This window comes from Lipotes vexillifer, unplaced genomic scaffold, assembly GCF_000442215.2.
Source record: "Lipotes vexillifer unplaced genomic scaffold, Lipotes_vexillifer_v1.1 scaffold1691, whole genome shotgun sequence".
Taxonomy (NCBI): domain Eukaryota; kingdom Metazoa; phylum Chordata; class Mammalia; order Artiodactyla; family Lipotidae; genus Lipotes; species Lipotes vexillifer.
This window is the reverse complement of record NW_006789046.1, coordinates 749650-776155: the sequence shown is the minus strand read 5'-3', so window position 1 is coordinate 776155 and position 26506 is coordinate 749650. Positions and strand designations below refer to the sequence as shown.

General features: G+C 53.2%; 2 protein-coding genes across 2 annotated transcripts in view; both read right to left on the bottom strand.

The window, feature by feature from the left end:
- FAAP100 (FA core complex associated protein 100) overlaps positions 1-2880 on the bottom strand; it is a 9450-nt gene extending 6570 nt beyond the window's left edge. The window contains 3 exon segments of the mRNA XM_007462327.1: positions 599-1538; positions 2396-2524; positions 2716-2880. Of these exon segments, the coding sequence (XP_007462389.1) occupies positions 599-1538; positions 2396-2524; positions 2716-2880 (1234 nt within the window).
- Positions 2881-7272: 4392 nt separating this feature from the next.
- Positions 7273-26506, bottom strand: part of NPLOC4 (NPL4 homolog, ubiquitin recognition factor) — a 54740-nt gene continuing 35506 nt past the window's right edge. The window contains exons 13-17 of the mRNA XM_007462326.1: positions 17375-17446; positions 14616-14711; positions 13340-13456; positions 11633-11735; positions 7273-8091 (exon numbers count right to left, since the gene is read on the bottom strand). Coding sequence (XP_007462388.1) covers positions 7934-8091; positions 11633-11735; positions 13340-13456; positions 14616-14711; positions 17375-17446 — 546 coding nt within the window. The 3' untranslated portion in view covers positions 7273-7933. The remainder of the gene's footprint in view (positions 8092-11632; positions 11736-13339; positions 13457-14615; positions 14712-17374; positions 17447-26506) is intronic.

Below are 26506 nucleotides of genomic sequence, written 5' to 3'. Positions count from 1 at the left end.
ATGTGTGTATCTTTCCCTGTGGGAGAGACAGCAGTCTTTTCACTTCAAAAGCATTTCTTTCGTATCGAGTATGGTCCACGGTAGGCCTTACAATGCATTCTTAGGCTATCTTAAGGGGAATATGCGCTAGGGGGAGGGGAACTCTTATCCCTCCCCCTTAACATTGGGCAAACATGGCTGAAACCCCCTCCAGTTCTGTCTGGGGAGAACACACACATCAGAGGTTGGCGATGCCCCCTGCCTTTGGTGCAGGGTGGACTCGTTGGAGGCCACATGGTAAGTAAGTGTCAAAAAGCCCACAAAGGTTTGACCTGAACCGATTTGAATTTCCATTGCGCTACTGGCCATGGGAAGATGCTCTTGCCCAGGGTCACTCAGGTGCAGACCCTACCCGCCCCTAAACCCACACAGGACCCCAAGACAAGAAGCATCAACCACGAGGCTATGCCAGGGGAGGGTAGGCCTGCCCGGGCAGTTTTATGGAGAACAGGAATGAGGCAAGGAGAGGAGGATGGACAGTTCACAGGGAGGAGACATCAGAGCAGAGGCTCCACCCACCCCATGGCTTTGGTTTTTAGCTTTCAGCCATGGCTCGTACCTTCAGGCGCCCTAGATGACACAGAGAGGGTGACGACGCTGCAGACACTCAAGCTGGCTGGACACAGCAGAGAGGGCAGGCCTCCTGGGGCCCCGTCACGCTGCGTGAGGTCCCAGGGGGAGACCTCCTGAGCCAGGTCCACTACACAGAGGTCCGAGGGGGTGCTGTGGTACACACGGCCGCCCCTGCCGCGGGCCGCACAGAGCACAGGCCCCGGAAGGCTGTACTCCCGCAGCTCTGGCACCAGATGCCCTGCCTCGTCCCAGCTGGCCTTGATGGCCAGTGTCCGGCCACGGTGACCGAGTGCCACCAGGCAGTCACAGTACGCGTCCTCCACATCCTCGGACAGTGGCTCTGTCCTCAAGGCTCCAATGAAGATGACAGGCTCTTCCAGGTGATGGAGGATCTTGACAAGGGCCTTCGGATCACCAGGGGCAGACCTGGAGGTGACCAGGGTGTTGAGGACCACACAGCAGAGCTGGCCATCGGGGAGACCACAGAGGATCACGGGCGACTCCAGGAGGGAGGCATCAGATCCAAAGAGTAGCCCAAAAAGGGCCCCCTCCAGCGTGACGCCCCCAGAGCCCCACAGGTGGCCATGTGCGGCCCTGGAGCCTGGTGGTGATGCACAGCACAGCACTGGGAGGAAGCGTGGAGCTGTGGGCTCCCCCAGGCTCCCAGCTGGGGGGGTGCAGGTGGACAACTCCACCTCGCCAATCTGGCCTCCGGGCCTAGGGTCCTCCCCTGGACACGGACGCTCAAACAGCTGCATCTTCCACTGGGTGGGGCCCTGTGCCAGGGTGATGAGCACGTCATCGAGCACGGTGAAGGCATGCAGTGTGGCACTGGGGAGCACACAGGTGTCTGGGTGCACGGGGATCACAGGGACAGGGAGCTCATCGACCTGCCCATCCTCACTGTCCTGGTCGTCCCTGTCATCCTTGTCATCCCGGCTCACAGACCTTTGAGAACACAGGCAAATGTCAGTTACAGTGCTCACAAGCTCCCTTCGTGACAGCCTGCCACTGACATGATGGGCCTGGGGTCTGTACAAGGAGCGATCTCAGTGACTTATAGCCACCAGGGAGCAGCTGGCATGCCACAGTGCCTCCCACCTGCTCCACGGACTGCTTTGCTCCCCACCAGTCGCCCAGAAACACGGGCATAATAGGATGTACCAAGCCTTCCAGAAATGGGGTTTGGACAGAAAATCCTCATCACTGCAGAACTGTCAGACCCCCAAGGCCTCAGCTGTGAATCACACCTGCTACCTTTTTATTTTCTAAACCAGTAGTGAATAGGTGCCCGAGTCTAGGCTCTAGGCTCCGCACTGGTACTGGGGGGTGGCAGGGGTGGAGGGGGATGGTGAAACTCCTTTAACCATTGACTCAGGGTTCACAGAGACCCACCTCATAGGTGTGTCATGCCAGACCCACCAAGGCCCATCAAAGCCAAAGGGGCAGCATCCTGCTCCCGGCTGCAGACTCAGCCGCTTGAACCCCGTTTACTAAGAATTCTCTGTGAGCAGGAGCCTGTTAGAGAAGGCAGGTGCTGAGGACAGGGGCCCCCAAGACTTCAGAGCTGGCCCTGAGCCCACCATCCCCACCTTGGAGGCCTGGTGAGTGCTCATTCTGAATGCAGTCCAGGGGTAAGAGGACCATATAGGTCACAGGGGCAGTGTTTGAGGAGGGCAGGGAAGTACCAGTCAGAGACAGCGAGAAGCCCATCTGAGGCCATGTCCGCCTCAACCCCGGAGAGGCAAGTGTGGACCCGCCCAAAGCAGTGCCGTCCAGCGACCATGCCTCACCTGCTCGCCTGGTCCAAAGACAAGCAATAGATGCCACTCCGGGCGCACAGAACGTAGAGCGCCCTGCGAAGGGCCAGGAGCTCCAGGTGCCACACCTGACCGGGAAACTTGTACACGGCCTGGACGTCCGAGGAGAACGCAGAGTCAGGCCGGGCGCGTGGGGCCCAGAAGAGGCGGAGTACAAACTCCTCAAATACGCCGGGCCTTCGGTGGATTCCCGCCCGGCCCCGCCCCCTCCAGGGCTCAGGAACCCCGCTCCACTCCGCCCCGCCCTCTCCCCCGGTCCCTGGCCCCTCTGCCGGGTGCTCACGATCAGCAGCCGCCCCTCCCGGTCGTAGACATAGACCAGCTCGCTCCCGGTGGACAGGAAGACCTCCGCTCCGTGGCACAGCACGCGAGGCTTGCCCGCCGCCAGGCCCCCGAGCGGGCAGCAGAAGCCCGCCAGGTATTCGACCCGCGGCGCGAGGCCGGCCATCGTGGGGTCGCCAGGTAGCCCGGCCACCGGAAGGGTCTTGGCCTCGCAGCGCCGGTGCCAGGGGCGGGGCGGGGCGCGGCGCTTTACGGCCGCCCAGGTCGCAGCGCGGCCTCCGCCGTACAGCGGCGTGGCGGGGGCGGGGCCGGAGCCGGGGGCGGGGCGGCTGTGCGTCAGGTGTTGCGGTCCGCGCGGGAGCCCGGGCCCCTGGGTCGAAGACCGCGCCGTTGAGGTAAAGCTAGTGGACACAGAACGGTTTGGCAAAGGGCCAACGTGTTTAAAGCCAAACACGGGAAGCCCAAGGGCCTTGGTCTCTCCGCTCGTCCGTCCTCCCCCGGGGCTCCATTGGACCCGCCCGAAGTCGCGCTTCCCTCGTGCGCCCGAGGGCCAGGCCGGCTCCGGGACCCGGGCCAGTACACTGACTTCCCCAGGGCGGCGGCCCGTCAGAACGCGACTCCTCCGAGCGGACGGTGCGCTCCTAAAGCGACCTTCTAGCCTTTTGCGGGGCGGCTAGATCTGCGAATTCCAGGAGGGGGCGGGCAGCGTGAGGTCTTGCCACTTCCACAGCCGGGGGCTGGGGGGAGGGGCCCTCGGTCTACGGATGAATCTCCTCCTTCTGAGCTGCTGAGCCACGCCCACGCCTACCCCGTCCCCAGGGCACTGCTGCGTCTGAGCTTAACATGGACAGAAGTGTCCCTTTCATGCCTGAACGAACTGTCTGGGGGCGTGTTGGTCTGAACGGACAGTGGGGAAAAAGGGTAAGCCAGAGGAATTCTGGATTGAGGTCAGAAGACCATGAAGAAAATGACTGGCTGGGCCTTGGAAAGGGGGGCAGCTCACCATCAGTCAGCGTGGAGGGTCAGGGTGAAGACAGGGCAAGACACCTCTCCTTCCCAACCCTGTCCTCCAAGGCTCTGGGGAGAGGTGCTTATCAGAGGGGCCAAGAGTTCTCCGAATGAGACTGACCCAGAGCGACCCTGAAAGGTGCCTGCAGACAGGTCAATCACATCCCTCTCCTTTAAGAAGCCAATGGGAGTCTCCAAGGTCAGACACCCATGAAAGAAAGAGGCATCTGGAGGGGTGTGGCCAGACAGGGCAAGTTGAAGGAGCCCAGCTGCCAAGTGTTTTCTGGGCTTGAGTTAAGCTGAACTCACCAAGGCTGGTGTACCTGCCAAAACAAAGAACCAGTAGCAAAAGTTCTAATTCCCCTTGTTGAGGTTGGTGCTCAACCCCCAGGGCAGTGGACCGCTACTGTTCCAGTGTTTCTGGGTTGGATCCAGCATCAGTATGGCATTTGCAGCCTGTCCTTTGCCCTCTCTTGAGACCAGCTCCCATGTGGCCTTTGGAACTAGAAGTGAGGACATGGTCCTTTCAAGAGACACACCACTCTGAATCCCACCCCCACCCCCCACCCCCCCAACCTGAGTGCACAAGCGTTCTTGGCTGGTCTTCTGACCACCAATCCTTGTGGCCACATGCTCACACCAATTCCCAACCTGGCCCTCCCAGACTATTTCCCAACACCAAGGGAACTACACCAGGATTGTCCTAGAGAAAATGACTGCATGGGGAAGTGCATCTGGGAGGTGGGCTAAGCTGGCCAGGCCTCACCTCCCAGGTTCAGCCCTGACTGGCCAGGCACTGTAAAGTTGGTCATTCCTCTGTCCCACTCCCTTCTGCTGAGGGGGGCTAGCAGGCTCCTGGCCCCAAGTCCATGCAAGACCCATACTCTGTGATACAAGGATTTATGACCATCAGCAGTCCATCTAAACAGCGAGGGGGCCCTGAACGCTGATCCCCCCGGAGGTTACAGAGCAAAGGGCTTAGCCAGCTCAGGGGTGATGTGGAGTGAGGGGCCCCTCATGTGGGTGTACACGGAAGGCCTGTGGCAGGAGGCCTGTGAGACAGTGTGTTGTGGACAGTCAGTGGTCTCTATGCCACACGTGGGGGCTACATATTCCCAAGGACAAACTACCACCAGATAGCATTAGGGGTGGGGAGGGACAGGACACAGCATGTGCAGGGAAGCTGCAGGCTGTGCCAGGCACTTATAGGCAGCACAGCCTGCCAACATGTTGAACATGCCAGGAAAGGGGGTGGCAGGACCCTGAGTTCTATTTCCAAGCAGTACACTCCACTTGCTTGATTTCAGGAGGATGGATGACGTTCTAGAACCTCATCACTTCACAGAACCAACAAGGTCAGCAGCCTGAGCCACAGAGAGAGCAAGACACTGCTGGTAAAAGTAGGCAAGCTCAGGGACAGGACTGGAGCCAGGTGCTGAGGGCCCACCCACCCCAGTCCAGAAGCTAGGCTGGGCCTGCCTCTCCCCAGGGCCCCTTGGACATCAGTGGGCAGTGTTTCTTATATACTTGTTCAGGAAGCAGCGAGCCAGTGGCCAAACGACAGAATGGGTGGTAAGGTGCGTGTGAAGGCTGGTACTAAACATCAGGGGGAGCGCCTCCCGGCTGTCACTCGACAAATGTCCCCTCCAGGCCTTGCTCCCCTTGCATCTGTGCAAGCCTGGGGGATTCTGGGCACTATCCTTCACCTGCTGCCTGGCGGAGTGCACCTCACCCACCACGCAGAGGCCAGGAGCAGCCACATGGCTGACAGGCAGAAAAGGTGCAGAAAAGGCATGGAGGGAGGCCAGGCTCTGCTCCTCCAGTGGACGTTACACTGGGAGCACGGGGCCGCGGAGCCTGGGCAGGAGGAGCGGGTCTCTACCCTTCAATACTCTAAACATGTCAGCAGAGAACAGTGATGTGTGGAGGGGAAAGTCATCAAGTCGCCTGACAAGGTAGGCAAGTCAAGGCTCAGGGCAGGGAGAGGCCTTGGGGCCCAGGAAGGACAAACAGGGCTGGCGGTCGCTTCAGGTGCTTTTATTGGTTCAACTGCAGGGCTGGAGTCCAGGCAACGCTACTACAAACCCAACCAACACACACCTGCAAGCCCCAAGTGGGAGCACTGGGAGCAGACTGGTTGGTGGAGGCCGGGCACCTGGTCCCCCCTCGCTGAGCTACGGTACCTGGTGCCTGGTGCCTGGTGGCATGAGAGGGTGTGTCCACACAAGGGCAGGTAGGATGAAAGTGGAGCTGGGGGCCCCTCCCCTATGCAAGAGGAGATGGCTAAGCTGCCTGGGCCCGAGCCTGTTGGCAGGTACCCCTACTCCTTATGTTGACCCCCGACTCTCTTTGGACAAAATAAAGTGCATTACTGAACAAAGAGTGACTCAAAACCAGAAGCAGAGAAATCACAACACTTTTTCTTTAGCTAAAAGATAAAAGGAAACGAACTATGCAGATGCCAGAACTTCAGGGTGAGTAGGACACTGGTCAAAGAGAAAAGGAAATTAGCTCGGTAGATAAAGACCAGAACAAGTACAGGAGGAACGGTGGGGGCCGCGAGGTCTGAGGTCAGCGCCCTCCTGCTCCCCCTGCAGACTCACATCTGATCAAAGGAGCAGATGACTTGGGCCAGATGGTCCTCCCAGCTTGCTGGCAGGTGGCCACAGATTAACTGGGGAAACAAGGGGCTCTGCACCTCCTGCCCCCCAGAACAGATCCGCTGTAGCCAGACCCAACCCCACTGGCCACTTGGTGTCCCATGCCAGGTGGACCTGGAGTGCCAGGCACAGCCCTTGCCACAGGTGAACACATGCCCAAGTGCTCTCTGTTCACAGGCCAAGGGCGAGGGAGGGTCACACAGGCTTGCCTCCTGCCCTAGGACAGAGACATGAAGTTCCCAAGCAGCCTGTCTGGGTCAGCCTCTCCTATGGGTGGGTGTAGTGCAGCTCAGAGATACGGCTCTTGTTAAGGCAAAGAGGCATCAGGATGTCCACGGCTCCCGGGGAAAGGCCAGACCGTAGCTCAACCACAGAGGAAACACAGGGACCCCAAAGCACATGCAAAGTCTGACCACAACCTTTCTCCTGGGATAGCCTGGACCCATACCTCAGCACAGTACCTACTTTCCAATGTCCCCGCAGCAGCCCCACAGCTGCTGTACTGTGGCCTGGCCTGTACCGGGGCCACATCACCGTGCCAGAGGCCAGGGCCCAGCCAGGGCAACAGGAAGGAATGGTGTGTGGGGTGAAGGGGACCAGAGCTTCCAGCCCTGCCTGGGCCACCCAGCTCACCCCATGCAGGCCTGGTCAGCAGTGCTGGCCCCCTGGAGAGGCTGCCTGCTCAGTGGGAGCCAGCAGTAGCTTCCTGCTCGGACTACCTGGGTCTGCACCTGTCCAAGCCGTGTGGCTTGGCAGGAAAGTCTCAGGCACTGAGGTTCATTTGTGAGGAGACCCGACTGTGGGTCCCCCGTCCACCCACCCAGCCTGCACACACCTCCAGGGACTCACTGAAGGAGGGACGAAGGTGGAAACTAGTCTCTCTCCTTTTATGCAGTTTTTATCTTAAAAAATAAATAAATAAAAGTCTTCTTTGCAGGAATTACTGGTAACTATTATTACAACCAAAGCAGACTTTAAAGTCCCCCCTGGACGCTGGGTGAGAGCAGGAAAGGGCGGGCAGCAGATTCACCTGCAGACCAAGCGACAGAAGACCAGCAAGCTCGTGGCCACGCATTTCCACCACACGATGGCTACTGGAAGGGGAAGAGGTGGCCCTCACAGGCAGGGTCTGCCCCAGAGCAACGGGGTACAGAGGTCACCAAGAGCTCCCAACCAAAAACATGGGAACCAAAAGCATCCAAAGGAAGGAAAAAAGAAAGCTGGATGGTGCCAGCAAGCCCTCCCACCCCCTCAATTCCAGGTGATGATTTAGAGGCACCTAGTCCTTCTACCACAGTAGGAGCTGCTGCAGGGCATCCGGATGGGGCCATACGGTGCCTCCACCAAGAGACTGGTTTCAGCCCAAGAGCACCAGCCTGGCTCCCTCCCTCCAGGGAAGCCTGGTGCTGAGAAGCTTCATGGGTCAGAGACCCCCAGGGCAGCCGCCCCCGCCTCGCCTTCAGGGCTGCCTGCGGTGGGGCATGGTTGCAACAATCCTGGCTTCAGAGAGGGCTAGGGTGGGCCCAGTCCGGGCAGCAGGGCCCGGGAGCCCTAGGTCCTGGGGAGGCTGCACATCTCGCAGTGGCCGGTGCCTGGCTGGTTCATGAAGGTGCAGTGCTGACAAGCCCACATGGCGGCTGAGGTGGTGTGTGCAGAGCCCCCGACGGCTCCGTACTCGTGGAGGCCTGGAAGCTGCACACCGACTGTGCCTGTGGGGCAGGAGGAGAAGCAGCGTTCATCATTTCTGCACTGAGAAGCTGTCCCACTCCATCTAAGAGCTCTGCACAGCTGCTTATCAGGGTAGGAGTGGACTCTAAAAGCAATTGCTGCAGGCGTGGACAGATGCGGCTCGAGAGCCCCTACTGTGGGTCCCCTGCTCAAACACAGAACACCGATAAGTAAAGCTGCTGTCTGCAGAGCGGAAAGCTGTCAGCTGTGGTCACTCATGCACCTGCCCACCCTCCTTGCTTGCTGTGTCAGTGGTTCCTTCCTTCACACTGCTGAGCAGTAGAGCTCGGTGTGAACACCATCCCTAGTTATCTATCCCTCTCCTGATAGACAGTTGGGTCACTGCCAGGTTTGAGCCATTGTGAACAAAGCTGCCATGAATATTCTTTTTTTTTTTTTGCGGTACACGGGCCTCTCACTGCTGTGGCCTCTCCCGTTGCGGAGCACAGGCTCCAGATGCGCAGGCCCAGTGGCCACGGCCCATGGGCCCAGTCGGCTCTGTGGCATGTGGGATCTTCCCGGACTGGGGCACGAACCCGTGTCTCCCGCATCGGCAGGCGGACTCCCAACCACTGTGCCACCAGGGAAGCCCACCATGAATATTCTTAAACAAATCTTGATGTGGATCTGTGTTTGCATGTCTCTTGGGTAGCAGTGGGCTCGCTGGGTCATCCTCACTGGGCGTGCGAGAGCTCCAGCTGCTCTGGGAGCTCGTGAGCACGCGATGCAGCCAGTGTTTGCATCTCAGCCACCCTCAAGACGTGTAATGGTACCTCGTTTAATTTTCATTCTTCTGATGACTGATGGTGACCATCACTGTAATTCTTTTTATGGAACATCTTCTGTGGAATATCTTCTCCCAGTCTGTTCCTTGCCTTTTCAAGTTTGTTTTTTTTTTTTTCCGGTACGCGGGCCTCTCACTGTTGTGGCCTCTCCTGTTGCGGAGCACAGGCTCCGGATGCGCAGGCTCAGTGGCTATGGCTCACGGGCCCAGCCACTCTGCGGCATGTGGGATCTTCCCGGACCGGGGCACGAACCCGTGTCCCCTGCATCGGCAGGCGGACTCTCAACCACTGCACCACCAGGGAAGCCCGCCTTTTCAAGTTTTTGACAGCTCTCTTGATAAGCCTAAGTGTTTCATTCTGATAAAGTCCAACTGACCAATCTTTTCTTTTTTCAAATAAATTTATTTATTTATGGCTGCATTGGGTCTTTGTTGCTGCGCACAGGCTTTCTCTAGTTGCGGCGAGCAGGGACTACTCTTCCTTGTGGTGTGTGGGCTTCTCACAGTGGTGGCTTCTCTTGTTGCAGAGCATGGGCTCTAGGCGTGTGGGCTGCAGTAGTTGTGGCACTTGGGCTCAGTAGTTGTGGCTTGTGGGCTCTAGAGCACAGGCTCAGTAGTTGTGGCTTGTGGGCTCTAGAGCACAGGCTCAGTAGTTGTGGCGCATGGGCTTAGTTGCTTGCTCTGCAGCATGTGGGATCTTCCCGGACCAGGGCTCAAACGGTTTCTGTGTCCCCTGCATTGGCAGGTGGATTCTTAACCACTGTACCACCAGGGAAGTCCTGACCAATTTTTGTTTGTTTTTGCGGTACGCGGGCCTCTCACTGTTGTGGCCTCTCCCACTGCGGAGCACAGGCTCTGGATGTGCAGGCTCGGCGGCCATGGCTCACGGGCCCAGCCGCTCCGCGGCACGTGGGATCTTCCCGGACCGGGGCACGAACCCATGTCCCCTGCATCGGCAGGCGGACTCTCAACCACTGCGCCACCAGGGAAGCCCTGTCTATAGGGATTTTGACTGAGATTGTACTGATCAATTTAGGGAAAACTGACGTTAAAAATATTTTGTCTTCCAGTCCAGACAGTGGCATTTCTTTTCCATTTGCTTAGCTCTTCTTCTGACAGAGTGTTAGTTTTCAGCAAAGAGCTCTTTCCACTGACTATATCCTGTGATCTCTCATGTTCTGTGACTCTGCATCTGTAAAGGTACTCCATTGCTAATTTGTGTTACCAACCCTATGCAGTGACTGGAATTCCACGAGTAGTGTATCTGTTGACAGCATTTGACAATCACGTAGCACTTTTTTAGCAAAGTGAGTGTTGGTGAACACCAGGCGCTCTCCCAACAGAGGCTGCAGGCAGCAGGTCCAGACAGTGTCACCCTGCTGCCGGAGGACTGACGCCTGACTCGGGCTTGGCTTTCTTCCCACCCTAAGTATGAGGCACGAAGCCAATGGGACCCAGCTCCTATGGGGACGCTAGTTTTTCATTAGTGTCTAATGGGGTTGGCAAAAGCAAGCCAAATGCTCAGACTGAAACCTTTCCTGATCTAGTTTTCCATTCCCCCAACTGGGCCAATGCTTGTCCAGGATAACCTCTTAGCTAACCCACCCCCTGTCCCGGCTTCCCTGTGTGCACTTTCTGGGCTGAGAGAGAGGGCTCCAAACTACTAAAGCTGCTGCACTCAATGTCTGTGTGTGAAGCATTTGAAGAATAACACCAGGGGCCTGGAGAGCCCCATACATGGGAGAGTTGGACCAGATGCTGAGATCCTGGCTGGCACCTCACCACTGTCCACCCAAGGACACAAGGCTGTGGGCTTCGCTGTAGGGAATTTGGTGGGAACAATGGGTCCTCTGTGTCAGAATGTGAAGGCAAGAAGAGTACATGGCACATCCAGCCCTTTTACTGTTTGGTTGTAAGAATTGTATAAAAAGAAAAATTAAGAAGAATGACACAATGAATACCAAAGCTCCAACCCCTGAGCTTCTAGGTACTTAGTGTCGAGAGAAAATAAGAACCCTGCTGGACTCCCTGTGGCTTGGTTCCACTGAGGGTTTCCTGGCTAATTTTGGCTCAAGTATCAGCCCACTGGATTGAGAAAATATTGCAACACTTTGCTGTATGTACTTTCACTGTTGTCTCCAGGGGGCGTTACAATACTTCTCAAAGCCACAGGGAAAAGGGCCACCACGGTCACTGCCCTCTCAAGCCCTCAGCTGGGGGGCTTGGTGGCCACGGCACTGGCAGCGTGGGGGCAGCTCCCAAGGCTGATTGACAGAGGCGCTCACCCGGGAGACACAAGATCCCCGAACTCTATTCTCTAAGTCTTTTCCTCCTTAGCCACCAAGAATGCTCTGAGAACTGATGGGAAAGGGGAAAAGAAAAGCCTGAGGAGTCCAGAAGGTGTCCACACTCAGCACTTAGGTGAGTGTGAAGTTTCTGTTCATCTAAAAACAATGACTTTCAAACTGCTCCTAAGATGCTTGAAGAATAGTGTATCTGGTATGTACGTGTACAAAAATCCATGGAACTGTATACCCAAAATCTGTGGCCTTTACGCGTATGTTATAGTGATGAAAACATCTGTGGGCCCCGGCAGAGGTCTGCTTGTTCCATTGCCCACGATGCTGTCAGAAGGCATCTGGGGTCAGGTGTCCAGGGCCCGGGAAGCAGTACTGGAGCCCTGAAGGGCAGGAGTTTGGGCCCTGGCAATGGGGACTGCGGTAGGGTAAGACACTTACTGCAGAGCTGCTCGATGGTGGCCCACTGCTCAGACTTCTTCCACGTCTGGGCGAGCTCCTCATTTCTGGTCCTCACAGCCTCCAGCAGCAAGCTGATGCTGTCCTGCAAGAAGCCAAAAAAGAAGGTTCCAACTCGCTTCACTGACAGTAGATAGACTTGTTCACAAGCTTCTTTTTCCACAGCATCAAGACACACTTCAGAGGGAATTTCAAAAATTTCACAGGCTGTCACTATGAAATCCAAAACACCACACACTTAGGTTTATAAATACCAGTGCTAAATTCTTCCCAGAGATCCCCAGGTTGGCCGCTGTACTACTCTGTGTCCCAGGCTGGCTGTGCTCCACCCCCTAGGTAATCACAGCTCACAGTCCTTCTCCAGAGGGCCTGGGTGGATGGGCAGGAGCCTCATGGCCGTGAGGCCCACCCTCTTCCCTCACAACCCCTTCGGCCCTCTGTTTTCTCCATCACGTCTGTATCTCAATACACTCTGCATCCTAGGCCTCCAGGGTCAAAGTGAAGAGAACTAAATAGTTTTTATTTTTGTTTTTTTTTGCGGTACGAGGGCCTCTCACTGTTGTGGCCTCTCCCGTTGCAGAGCACAGGCTCCGGACACGCAGGCTCAGCGGCCATGGCTCATGGGCCCAGCTGCTCCGCGCCATGTGGGATCTTCCCAGACCGGGGCATGAACCTGTGTCCCCTGCATCGGCAGGCGGACTCTCAACCACTGCGCCACCAGGGAAGCCCTAAATAGTTTTTATAATGAGAGACTTCGAAAGTCTTCCAGGGGCTCTCAGGCAGTATCTACAGAAAATGCTTCCTAACAAGTGACTGCAAAACAGCACACGTTTTCCAGGGAGAAGGCCCTAAGCTTTCACCACCTCCCCAACTGGAGGGGCAGCAGCTAAGCCGGGGGCTGGAGGTGCAACTCTCTGGGCTTAACAGGGAAGGCAAATCCAGTGAAAAGTTTCGGGGTGCCTGGTGTCAAGTATCACAAATGGGTAGTTTGGACAAAACACAGACACAAGATATAAGAACAGCTACAGGCCACCTGACATAGAAAAGCAGTGGGAGGAAGGAGCCTCTCCTTTCTACTCTGTCACCTCGCAGAAATGAATTTCCTTGGGTCCCAGGCAGGAAAAGGGCCAAAGTAAAAGGACAGCCACGACACAACCCACGCAAGGGGCTTCCTGGCTGGCCCTGCTGGCTCTGCGCTGCTCAGAAAGCAGCCGCCATCTGTAACACTCGCCCTCATTTCCCCCAACAGCAAGTCTTAAAAACGCCAACTGTGCAGCTGTGTGCCTGGGGCCTGGACGCTGGCCAACCTTCTGGGCCAAGGTGATAAACTGGAGCTGATTCGGAAGAGGGGAGAGAGATCGGGAAGAAGCAGAGGCTGGGATTCTCAAACTGTTCCAACAGGAATTTTTAAATTGTTGGATCCCTCATGTTCCCGCTAGAAGGACACAGAGCTAAGAAGCCTCTGAGTCCCACGTGGTTCTAACGAATGGAGGAACTGTCCTCCATCACAGAGGGCAGACACTTTTGAACAAGCTATTCCAGTGTAAACGCTAAAAGTGAAAAATTCACCTTTCTATCAAGGCCTTTGTGCAAAGCTGCTGCCCACAGGACAGGTTAAGGGGGACTTAGCTGCTCTGGTGCTGCCCAGCATGCTCTGGTCTGAGAAGTGGAAGCCCACTTGGCCCGTACCTGCAGAGGCATGACGTCATTGGTGACCAGGAATAGCAGGAGGTGGAAATCCGAGATAGTGTCCAGGAACACGGATGAGGTGTTCTGAGACAGGTAGGTGGCCAGGCTGTGGAAGTCCTGGAGCGCCAGGTATGGGGGGAGACAGACACGAGCACCCGTTAGTCCCAAGCCAGAGTCACAGGAGAGCCACTGTCCTACAAAGATGGAACTGAACACGTTTGGCGCTGATGGATGGGCCTCCCCGTCTCCTTCCAGTACCACTTACTGGGAGCCAAGGACAGAGGAATGCACAGTTGCAGAATAAGCTGTGGCCTCATCTCCCAGGAAAACACTCTCAGTACATCTGACTTATGGAAGAGTGTAAGCAACATGTCTGTGAAGCTGACCCAGCTGTGAGACATGTTCAAACTCACCTCTGGGGGCCAGTGGGAGTGGGAAGGGCCACTGCGGGGCTGGGAGAAGCCCCGTCTGTCTAGGCACATTGTTGATCCAGGGCAGCACGGTAGTGAGGAGTAGGAATTGGGGGGCGGTGGGGAGGATTACGTGACACTAACACTTTCAACAGGAGTGAAAGCGGGAGATTCAAGAGTGCCACCCCAGTCAGTGGCTCTGCACCTCCACAAGCACCTGGGCAGGTGGGCAATGAGGAAACCAAAGCATCAGAGAGGCCTTGTACACTAATCACAGCTTCAGAAGACAATCTCACTGTACACATTCTTTTTTTAACCAGGCCCCTTTCTGTAGTGCCTGTTATCAACTTGGGATGTGTGTTCACAGACCATTGATGTGGCAGGACAAGGCAGTCACAGCAGTTCTGATCGGGCCTGATGTGCAGGTGAGAGCCAAGGTGGCCAGGCCACATGAGCCCCCACAGCTTGGATGGTGCCTGAGAAACATGGCAGGGTGATGAGGTAGGGGGCAGAGCACGCAGCAAAGTGAGACACTGTCACAAAAGACAACGCTTACCAACAATCAATAACGTTGTTGGGAGAGGACAAAAAGTGACCAATAAAACAGGCCCCCTGAGAATGGTCCTTCCAGCAAACCCACAGGTCTGAGGGCTTACAAGGATTTGCCTCTGTGCTCATCCACTGCCCCTGCCCTGGAGAGGGCTCATGTGATCAGCAGTGTCTTAGAAAAACCGCCTAGCCAGGTTTTGTCACAAAAACAAATCAGGAGAGTCAGAAAGCTTGCTACTTTCTAGAAAAACAATAGTGACACTAGATAAACAAACAGTAGGGACTCTAAATTATGTTTCTAAAGACAAAGAGCTTACCTGTGTCTCACCCAATACATCCCGGTTTTCAATAGGAAATGGATTTTGTGAAATAGAAAAAGTATAAACTGGATCCTTGGGGAAAGTTGTTGTGATCTAATGAACGAAAACACAAACCCGTGATAAATTAACTGTGCTATAACCAAGGGTGTGGGCCCTGAGCACACCCCTCCCTGGAGCCCTGAGCTGCTCACAGCAGCAAGAGTCCTAAGTGTTCTACACTGAAGGGAATGCTTAACTATTAGGACAGCCCCTAAATGAAAACTCTGAAAACTGTGACTCTGGAAGGCAAATGGAAGAATCATTTTTCATGACTGGTAAGATCACGGTGCCTGTGGGCAGGTTCCTAACTCCAGCCCCACTGGGACGGCCTCTCACACAGCTGCTCTCCTGCTGCTGCGGGTGAACTAGAGAGTGGGCCACAGGAAAGAGCACAGGTGTGAGCGCCATCTCAGGAGCAGACTCTGTTCCTGTCACCGGGTCTGGAGGGCATGTGAGAACCAGCCCCTGATGGTTCTGAGAGCCACAGTGCCCTCCAGCGAGCTGGCTGAAGCCTTCTGAATTCCCAGGCACCACTCCATGGAGCCTGGGCATGTCCAGGCAGGAAGAGAAGCAAGGCCACTGAGATGCAGGCATGGCTCTCGCCTGAAGATGGCTGGAGTCAGGAGCTTGTGTCCAAAGGGGAGCCTAAGCCCTTCATTTGGCTCAGACATGCTTTAGAAATGACAGAGGGGATTTTAAATCCTACAATCAATAGAAGCTACAGGGACAGTGGCAAATGTGCAAGAATCAATACAAATACAGTTTCTCATTCCTCGTGGCAGATGCTCCTCCCCCAAAACGCACCCAAGTGTTAGCCATCATCAGCCATCTTTTGGTTGACACAGCTTTTTCTCTGCAATATAACACTAGCAGCAGCAGATTATACATTGTCCAGATTTAGCATAGCTATTCTGGTTCCTTCGGGACTATTTCTAAAGAATGAAAATGTTGCTCTGGCCTGTTTTCTGCATCAGTGAAGGCAGCGAGCTGTTCCAGGCCTGCTGGCCCAGGACCTGCTGTGACTGTGCCAGCACTGTGAACGGTAAGCTGAGCCATCAGCAGCTCCCTAAATCGAGCCCTGCTGGCCTTTTATGGACGAGACCACGTGGCCTCAGGGCACAAGGTGTGGCCTTGAGCACACTGCCAAGTCCTACTGTGAGGCCTCGCTCTGTTCATCAGAGAGATACAGACGACCAGAGAGCCCAAGCCTCCAAAGGCTGCAGTGAGGATCAAATGCACCCAGACACGTGGAGCCCGCAGAATGGGTGGCACATGTGGGGCTCAGTCTCAGCTGTTGTCATGATTCTAGAGATGGCAGAGGGGCCACTCTGCTGCAGAGGCAAGGCCTGTGGCCTGCTCTCGTCCCTCGCTTTGGAAGGCAGATAAAGGAGTGGACCAGCAACAACAGTAGACCCACTAGTTAAGTAAATGTGGAATTAAGGGAAGTATTTGTTAGACCTGTAATTGCAACAGACCTTGGAGAGCAACAGAACCGAGGTTCACACTGCAGCCTGAACGTCACAGATGCCGGGGGAGAGGATGCAGGGTGGTGAGCACTTTGTTTTGTGCTCAAATCCTCTCCCTACCCAGCCTGCCTTGTCACCTAGCTGATGCCTGGCCACCTGCAGAGCACCTCTGCAGAAGCCTGGAAGAGCCACCTGGTCATGAGGTTTAGTCATCAGATGCCCTGGTCAGGTTGGGGTCTGGGGCCGGACGAGGAGCTGAGCACACCTGTCTGGGCACCTGCTCCAACCTCCTTCCACAGTAAGAGAGCACTTGGGTATCACAGGGTGGAATGCTCCCCCAACAACCAAACACTACAGTGACAACCACTAAGGCAAGAACTTAGCTCCTTTGTGAAAGGAAAGGGATGGGGAGGCCACTGGGAGAGAAGACCTCAGGAAGCTGGCTTTAAATCACGCAGACTCCTCCTAAGTGTATGCTCCATCAATCTGTTTTCATCTTAATTACACCCTAGGTAGTCTAAAAAGCAGATGCCTTTATGGCCTAGGTAATAAATATGTTCTTGGGAGCTGTCAGTTTGAATGGAGCGTTGGCGGGCTCAGCTCACAGGGACCCACTGCTCCAAATGCAATGATACTTTATGGCCTGAATCATATGCCCATCCTAGTCCAAATGCAGCCTGAATTCATCCTGGCAGGCAGCAATAAGGAAATGAGCCACCTCCCATACCCTTTGGACAGAGCGCTGACTACTGCAAATGCATCAGGCTCTACTCCTGCAGCACGCACTCCCCTCTGCACTGTGGCCACATCTCCGTGAGCAGAGCACACCCCCAGAAAGGAGCCGAGACTTGGGGAAGGCGTGTCGGTACCAGGTACCTTCTTGGCTCCTGGAGTGCCCCCCCCGGAGACCATGCTCCCCCCACGAGTGGGCCTCTGAGCTGTGGCCAGGGCAGCACCTGTGCACAGGGCCAGGGAGAGGCTCGCTGACCTCCAGAGGCTGCTTGGCCTTGTCGGTGGTCCTTTGCTACACTTCAGGTTGGGAGAAGTTAACCCCTTAAATTGTTTTTAAGGAAATAAAAAACGAAAAGCCCTTAAGGTTTCTAGCTTTTCAGGGATGCCAGGAGCTCAGTGACTCAGAACACCTCTGGATGCCTGTCCTGTGCAGGCAGAAGAGCAGGTATTCAAGCCGCCACCCTTGCGAGGCCACCCCCAGCCGTCCTGACCTCCAGTGGGGAGATGACACACACTTACGTCTATGATCAGATACTCCACGGGCAGGGGGCGAGCCAGCTGGGTAATCTCGTTGCCAAACTTGTCTATGTCCTGAAACACAAGACAAAGGTCCAGGGCGTGAGTGCAGGTGTGCCGACCTGTGACAGGTTTTCCATTCACACGCTTGTCTCACCCCTTAAATTACTACAATTCTTGTTGAAGTATATGAAAAGTAGAGAGGAAAATGTGCATATTTTTGCAGTGAATCCACCTTCCATCACTTCTTGGAGCTCTTGATGACGGCCACAACTCAAGAAAGCAGCCTTGGGAGCTTCCCTGGTGGCGCAGTGGTTAAGAATCTGCCTGCCGATGCAGGGTACATGGGTTCGAGCCCTGGTCTGGAAAGATCCCATATGCCGCAGAACAACTAAGCCTATGCGCCACAACTATTGAGGCTATGCTCTAGAGTCCGTGAGCCACAACTACTAAGCCCATGCACCACAACTACTGAAGCCCGCACGCCTAGAGCCCATGCTCCGCAACAAGAGAAGCCACTGCAATGAGAATCCCATGCACTGCAACGAAGACCCAACGTAGCAACAAACAAATATATATATATATATGGCACCAGCCTGGTGCTAAAGCTGTGGAGACACAGACCCCGGGCTCCCACCCCGTCAGGCTACATCTGTGCCCCTCCTCCTCTATAAGCTCTCCTAGTCTCACACCTGAATGCTAACTCTTAACAACCTTACACACACCTCTGGAAACCCAACTTCATGGAAACTTAATCCTTATACATTAATAAAATAAACACACACACAAATCAGTACACATACACACAAATACGCAGACATGGAAAACCACCACCACCAATCTGTCAAAGTCTAAACTTCTTTTGCTTTATCAGATGCATGGAACATAAAGTTTAATTATGGGGAAAAATGGCCAGCATATGTTCATTAATCATAAAATGAAAATTAGATCTGATTTATGTCAAACTTGCTGAGTTCAAACACAGCTCTAGAAATAAATTCGTAAGAACCAACACTTTTCATTAAAGATTCTGCAAGAGGGGGGTCATATTTTCTATCTAAATCATCACTTAACATTATATAAATCATTCATCGAGTCATATATAAATTATACATCCATAATTTCCAATTATGGGATCTTACATAAAAGTTTATGTTTATTAAAGCTCTCAGACCCTAATGGATGTCAAGCAGATCTCTCTGAGGCGTGCAGGTGACACAAAGCCACCCCTAGCACATCACACCTTCCGGGGATGTCAGAGGCCCATGCCATCTTTTGAGACAACCTTCTCAAGCTGTCCTACATTAAACCGAGTCCATTATCCTAACAGGAATTCCAGAAGCTCCATGTGGCCCTGCTCTTTTTTTATTTACTTTTTTCCCCCAGAAATTAAACTCTCTGGTCCGCAGCACATCTCAGATTATCCACACCTTCCCTACCTTTTCTCTGTTCACAACCCAGAGAGTTGCTAGCAAGAACCTGCCCCTCTGCCCTTCCAGAAAACGGTCCAAGTACATCTAACCAAACACATCTAAGCCAGCCACATAGGGAGCAGGAGCACCATCAAAGGACAGGTTCCTGGAAACAGTGTCCGTTCTGTCTGTCTGCCTTCCTTTGAGGTTGGAATACTGTCCCTTCCACCTGGGCAAGAGTCCCTGGTCCTTCCGCATGCTCGTTGCTGCAGCAGGTAGGCTGGGCCTGGCTTTCCGTGGCTCTACCAGTTTTGACAGTGGCAGCCCAAGGTATGAGGCCTGCTGAGTGGGTCCTGGGGCCCCAGAAGCGGTAGTTTCTCACTGGAGGAAATACGGTAGGAGGCGGGAATCAAACCCAATCAAACTAAATCACCATTTCCAAAAATATACGCTTGCCCCTACAAGAAACAACCTGCAACAATTCACACATAATTAGCCCATCTGGAATTCATCTTCAAATCTAATTAAGCTCTAATATGCAGAGACATTTTCCCAGCACCTGTTCGCTTTAATCTTCCCCTCTAGGGATGATTCTTGTTAAATGCCCCCCTCTCTTTTTTGTGTGTCATGCTATTCTCTCTCAAATTTAACTACCCCACTGCATCCTTCTGCTCCCCAAGAAAATAAAGGTGCTGCATCCCCTTCTCTTCCCTGGAGAAAAAGCAGGTACCTTCTATCTCTCCCCCATGCCTTCACTCAAATGTTTTTGCCAACCAAGCCCTAGCCCCATACACCATTTTAAAAGGCAATTACTTTTTATGGGTGTTAGCAAATGTCAGGCAGAGTACACTAGGAGGAAGACACCTTAATTCTTAGTTTGGCAGCCGCCAAAGTGTCAGAAATTTTATCTCCACCTGGAGCAAGACACTGGGAGAGTCAGAAATTGAGGTCCCTGGTGCCTCGCTACCTGCTATCGGCCATGTCTGGAAACATCAACAAGAAATCCAGGGATCTCTGTCTTTGTTAGCTCAAAGGCAGGCAGGCTTTGTGCCAGGACAACAGCAAACTCCACTTACTGGGTGGCACCATCTTGCTTTGGAAAAGAAAAATGAAATCCTTAATGTATTGCTTTTCTTCTTACAAAACTGGCAAGAAGGTAACAAGTGAAACTAGCAGTTTCTGAGACTTCACAGAATAAAGCAAGAAAAAAAGTTCTCAGGACAGTTTCTTAAAGAATCCCGTTTAGGACTACCCTGGTGGCGCAGTGGTTAAGAAGCCGCCTGCCAATGCTGGGGACACAGGTTCGAGTCCTGGTCTGAGAACATCCCACGTGCCACGGAGTAACTAAGCCCATGCGCCACAACTACGGAGCCTGCTCTCTACAGCCTGCGTACTGCAACTACTGAGCTCGCGTGCTGCAACTACTGAAGCCCGTGTGCCTAGAGCCCGTGCTCCGCAACAAGAGAAGCCACCGCAATGAGGAGCCCGCACACCGCAACAAAGACCCAATGCAGCCAAATAAAAAAAAATTAAAAATTTAAAAATTAAAAAAAGTAAAAGCACTAAAAGAAAATGTAGGTAAATATACAGCTTTGAGGTAAAGAATTACTTCCTAAGTATGATGACAAAGGCAGGAATTACAATGAAAAAGGATTAACGTACCTCTGAAATCACAAAATGTTACACCTTACTTTGTATGAAAAGTATAAAAAAAATGATATCCTGGCGTTTGTCTGCAACATATGACAAAGGGTTAATGTAGAAAGACTTCACAAACGAATGTGAAAGTGATGAACCACCTTACAAATACCTCAGGGCACACAGAGGCGATTCATAAAGAAAACACCAACACACACAGGAGACTTGGGACAGAGTGAGTGCAGAGCATGGGGTCCTGAGAGCAGGGCCCAGGCAGGCAAGCAGACTAGCGCAGGGCTGGCCTGCGGCACAGTCTGAGCATGTAACTGCAGCCTTCTTGGAGGAACTTTGGGAGACCACACGAAACCCTTGAAATATCTGTTATCCTTTGACAAAACAACGCTTGGAATGGTTTACTTGGAATGTCTCAAGTAACTCAGCACACACATGGAGTGAGCTCCTGGATGAGCCACAAAGCACTTCTGGTAAGTGCCAGATGCTGGGACAAACCCGTGTCAGGCTGAGGACAGGTCAGTAAATGATGCCTAGGACAGAGAAGACTCCACAGTCCCCCCAGAGAGCGCTGGTCCCCTCCACAGCCGTGACACCGCAGCTGCCTGCATGCTCTCTCCTCCCTGCTGCAGCCACCTGTCAACTCTTCCAACTCCTCAGCACTGAGCCCACAACCCCGCTTCATGCCAGGAACCCACCCTGCTGCCCCTCCGCCTGGGCAGCTGCCTAAGAGCAGTGTTCCCTGGGGTCTCCAAGACCCTCTTTGTCCATTGAACAGTCTCGGCTTCTCTCCTCTACTTCCAAGGCTTTAATTTGGGGTTTCTGGGCAGATAAGGACCCAGAAAAGGACCTCTCAACCTCCTTCCGGTCCCACCACATCAAACTTCAAACACGGGCACCGGAACTCATCCCACCCCCCCTGCTCTCACCACTACTCATCAAGGTTTACAACTCCAGCACCCACCACTCACCCAAACCAGAGATCCAGTTCCATCCTGTCCTCCCCGGGACCGTGCAAGGCCCATGGAGCTCTTGGGTCCAGGACACCCTCTCCATCCCCAAACGCCATGGGGAGCAGACACATGTCACCTGGACTGTGGCACCAGCCTTCTCACTGGCCACTGGACTCTGTACCCAGAATCTTCCACACCGGGGAGCTCCCTCCCCACGGCCTGGCCTTCAGCTCCTCCAGCCGCACCTCACACTGGACGGTAGACCCCACCGCACATCTCTCTCCTGCTGCCCCTCCTGGATCGGCCCTGGCATTAGACACTCATGTTGCTGCAAAAGCCTCCTGCCTCCAGACCCCCCTTCATGTCACATCCAGCAAGATCGTTCCAGAATCACCTTCCATCTGTCTTTCTTTGGCTTCTCACTGCCCCCCCCCCCCCCATCACATGCACACTCCAGCTAGACTGAGCCTGGGCCCCCTAGATGCACCATGCCCTCTGGATGTGTGGCCCCCAGATGGGCTTCCTCCCCACCTGGCTAACTTCCACGCCGCACTGGACACCTCAACAGCCACCAACAGACCACCTGGGAAGAGAGGATGATTGTGACTTGCTCATCACTGTAGCCCCGGGGTCTGGTGAGGGACACCGCACCCTATCCACAGCTGGACTGAGTGCAGAGGCTGCGGTTCCAGAGGCAAGGCCTTGTCAATGTACACGTGTCCATGCATGCACGCAGGGTGCTGGAAGGACAGGTGAAGGCGTGTGTTGGGGTGTCTATTTTCTTATTAACCTGTAATGCAGGATTTCCCATAAAAAGTATACATTTGATTTCACATTAATAAAATGTTCTTAGTTAATATTTAGAAGGCTTGCACTCCTAATGCACATGGAACCATGCACCTCACTGTTCTGCTGCCCATCCCCAAGCATCCCCTCGCCGGCTGCCTAGATCCTCGCTCCAAAACCCTCCTCTGTGTGCACCTCTCCCCACCTTTACAGGAAATGCTCCCCGGCCGTTCTTTCACTGGCTGCACGGGACTTCCTAGGACAGACAGATCAGAGCTGTAGACAAGGGTGGACCCTCAAGCTTTCCACCCCCATCTCCTGTGTGAACGCACATACAAACGTGTATACATACAGGCATCAACATCTACAAGTGTGCCTTTAAAAAACAAAAAGTTAATTGGGATTTTACTGTATACAGATACATTTGTAATTTTACATCATGAGTTTTATCCCATATTTTCAAGTAATTTTCAAACACACACCTTTAGTGATCACAGAATATCCCACCATATAGATATATTGTAATTTAATGCCCCTGTTATTAGACTTTTAGATTGCTTTAAGTTTTTGTTACCACAGATAACACCATGATGAACAGCCTTAGACAAATATGGGTATGTGTCCTGTTTACAAGGTATATTTTAAATCCAACCCCAAAGCCCACAGGAGGACTAAAAGGATTACTTAAATGTTCGCTTTCATAGGTCTCTTTGCTCAAACTGATATATTCCTGAAACGTATGAGAAATGAGTGTCTCAAATCCTACAGGGCTATAAACAATCCTGGGAAGCCCTTCTAGCCTGCTCTCACTAACAGGCAAGTGAGCAATCTAAGAAAACAGCAGCATGATTAAGGAAATAATGTGTGTTCCACGACAAAAGGGAGCTCTCTTCTTAAGGGCAAGAAACTTACAAGGCATGGAAATAAAAAGCAAATTTCCAACCTGATAAAGGGTACTACCAAAAAAACAAAAACAAAAAAACCCACAGCAAACTCATAGTTAATGATGAAATTCCAAAAGCACATCCTTTACAATTAAAAACCAGACAAAAGTGCTGATCACTGGACATTGTTCCAGAAGCCCTAGCCAGCATGAGGAGTGAAAATGAAGGGAAGGGAGAAAAAGAACTGTCACTCCTGGATAATACACTCATCTGTGTAGAGAACCCAGAACACACATACAAATTAGAGGAACAAATAACAGCTGAACTGCCAAATGGTAGTTTTTATAATATGTAGAAACTATAAAGTACCTAGGAACAATCTAACAAACAATGGACAAGACATTCAAGGAGAAAAATCCTAACTTTCTGAGAGAGGTCAAAGAACAAGAAACAAAGGGCAGCATCACACACATTGCGGGTGAGTGGAGTGGGGTGGGGTGGAGTGGGGTGGGCGTGACCTATTTGTTTTTATCAGTCTGCAGGCAAGTCTCCATGAAGGAGTGGAGGGTCAGGAACAGTCAGAGCTCAGGAAGAAAAGCAGGGAAGGGCTGTGATGGGTCAGGGACGAAGAGTAAAGTTACAGTGACTCGGACAGTGTGACGGTGGTGCTGGCTGAGGAACACCGGCCAGTGGACAGAAGGGAGGACAGAGACACAGCCACGATCATAGAGACGACTGATAATGGAAAGGCACCACAGATCAACATAGAAAGAAAAGGGTTTTTCCCAATAAATGGTGTTCAGACAGTATATGACTAAAAAGAACTAAGAAGGACACCCCCTATCTCACACCACACATTTGAAATAATCCCAGGTAGAGGAAGAATCCAAAAACATCAACCTTAGAGAAGACAAGATAACAGACTTTCTTTGTGATTCAAAATGACAACCATAAAGACAAGATTCAGAAAACTGACCACATGGAAACGTAAACTTTCTGCCTCAATGACACCATGGGAGTGGAGAGGCAGAGGTGTCACACCCCTGACTGACAGGGTTAGAGGCGGGGAGAAAAAGATTGAACCACCCAGGGAAGAAGAGGAAACAGACACAACAAGCACGTTATGGGAGACAGGATGAGCCAACAAACAAAAAAAGGAGCCTGGCCTCACTCATGATCAGGATGGCACAGTTACAGCTCAAGGAAATGCCCCACGGGTGTCTTGAGTGGGGAGCGGGACTTGGGCCCAAGGCTGCGGAGCGTGGTGGTTCGCATAGCATTCTGCTCGCAGTGGGCACATGCCGAGGTGACATGATGGCCACATGCAGGCAGGTCTCAGGCCACACCGGGATAAGTGAATCTGGCCCATCTCCAAGGACAGAAGAACACAGTTTTGGGTCTACAGTGTGCAGCAACATATAAAACTCACAACATCTGCTTTAGGAAAACACACAAAGGAAGTAAAACTAGAAGAAAAACAAGAAAGTCATAGTGCACCCCCGAAGGTAGTGCTCCCTCTGGAGTGGGGAGAAAAGGAGACAGAAGCAGAGAGAAGGATCCAGCAGCTTCAGAGGCCACGGAACGTTCTGGTCCTTAACTCTGGGGTAGAGACTCGGGATTAGTATTTCTGCTTTTTTTATTCCTTACACATGTTTTATAAATAATCTTTCATATCTACTCAATATTTAATTTTTTTTAATTAATTTATTTTTGGCTGTGTTGGGTCTTCGTTGCTGTGTGCGGGCTTTCTCTAGTTGTGGCGAGTAGCGGCTACTCTTTGTTGTGGTGCGCAGGCTTCTCACTGCAGTGGCTTCTCTTATTGTGGAGCATGGACTCTAGGCACACAGGCTTCAGTAGTTGTGGCACGCGGGCTCAGCAGTTGTGGCTCGTAGGCTCTAGAGCGCAGGCTCAGTAGTTGTGGCGCATGGGCTTAGTTGCTCTGTGGCATGTGGGATCTTCCTGGACCAGGGCTCAAACCCTGGTCCCCTGCACTGGCAGGCGGATTCCTAACCACTGTGCCACCAGGGAAGTCCCTATATTTAATTTTTAAAACTCTGAAAAGAGAAAGAAATGGCAGCCTGATGACCCTGGAGCAATGTATTCATGCACACTGAGCGCACCAGGGCTGCACAAGCTTCTGTGGCTAAAGGGGAGGGGCTCTCCACAAGGACAACAGGCCCCATTACGGCCCCCAGACCAGTGAGCTGTGCCAAAAGGCTCATGACGGCAGCCAGCAGGACCACCAGGTCTGAGGGTCTAAAAATGAGTCAAAACGTAGATTCTGCATTACAAAACAGTGCCATACAAATGCATCTTATAAGACAGAAACTTTTGAGGGAAACACTGAACCCTCACATTGGTTCCCAGCGTGGTGTGACTTGATGTGTGAAGGTTTAATAATGGTTTAAAACTAATGATTCTTCAAAGTACCTGATGCCTACACAGGATTTGTGTAAGGGTGAGATCTGTGTTATCGAGCCAGGTAATTGCTATTAAACATCACAGGAGGGAAGAGACAATGGGAGTTCCTAAACAAGGCTCTTTGGAAATATTTTCTTTCAAGAATGATATGGAGGGCTTCCCTGGTGGCGCAGTGGTTGACAGTCTGCCTGCCGATGCAGGGGACGCGGGTTCTTGCCCCGGTCCGGGAGGATCCCGCATGCCGCGGAGCGGCTGGGCCCGTGAGCCATGGCTGCTGAGCCTGCGCATCCAGAGCCTGTGCTCCGCAACGGGAGAGGCCATAGCAGTGAGAGGCCCGCGTACCGCAAAAAAAAAAAAGAATGATATGGAGGACCCTTTCCTAGGGCTCCTTACTGTCCCCAAATCTGAGGGGTCATCTAAGCAAGTTGTCACAGGCCAGCCTCACTTTGTCCCTCCACTGCCACCACCTGAAAGGAGCAGATACAACAGCGAGGCCTGCCTGCTGCAGAGTAAAGACAGACTGCTCGCTACCTACTGGCCTGGCCTTCCTGGCTCAGTGACAGTCCCCGCCCCCACAGCCCTCGGACCACGTAGCAGTGCTGATTCAGAAGCAGATTGAGGACCTTCATTCCAAAGAGCTGAGGAGGAGACCAGGAGCAGGGACAAGACTCTCAGGCCCTTGTGCCCTTCCTTTGCACATCACCCGCTACCACAGACACCCACAGCATGGACAAGCCAGCTCTAGACGGGGTCTTGGCCCCACTTCTGGTCCCTGAAGAGGTGAAGTCTTTGTCACAATCAGGTAGTCTGGTCTCCAAATCACCACCAGGACGAGGCCCCGGAGCCCCTCAGCTTCTAGGCGCTCTCCTGGGTGTGTGGTGCATCCCGCGGATAGGAAGCGGCGCCCATACCGCTGAATGCTATTCGGCAATGAGAAGAATGAAGTGCTGCAGGCTGCAGGCACGGAGGGACCTTGAGACATTGCGGTAAGTGGTGAAGAGTCAGTCACAGAAGACCACACACTGTAGG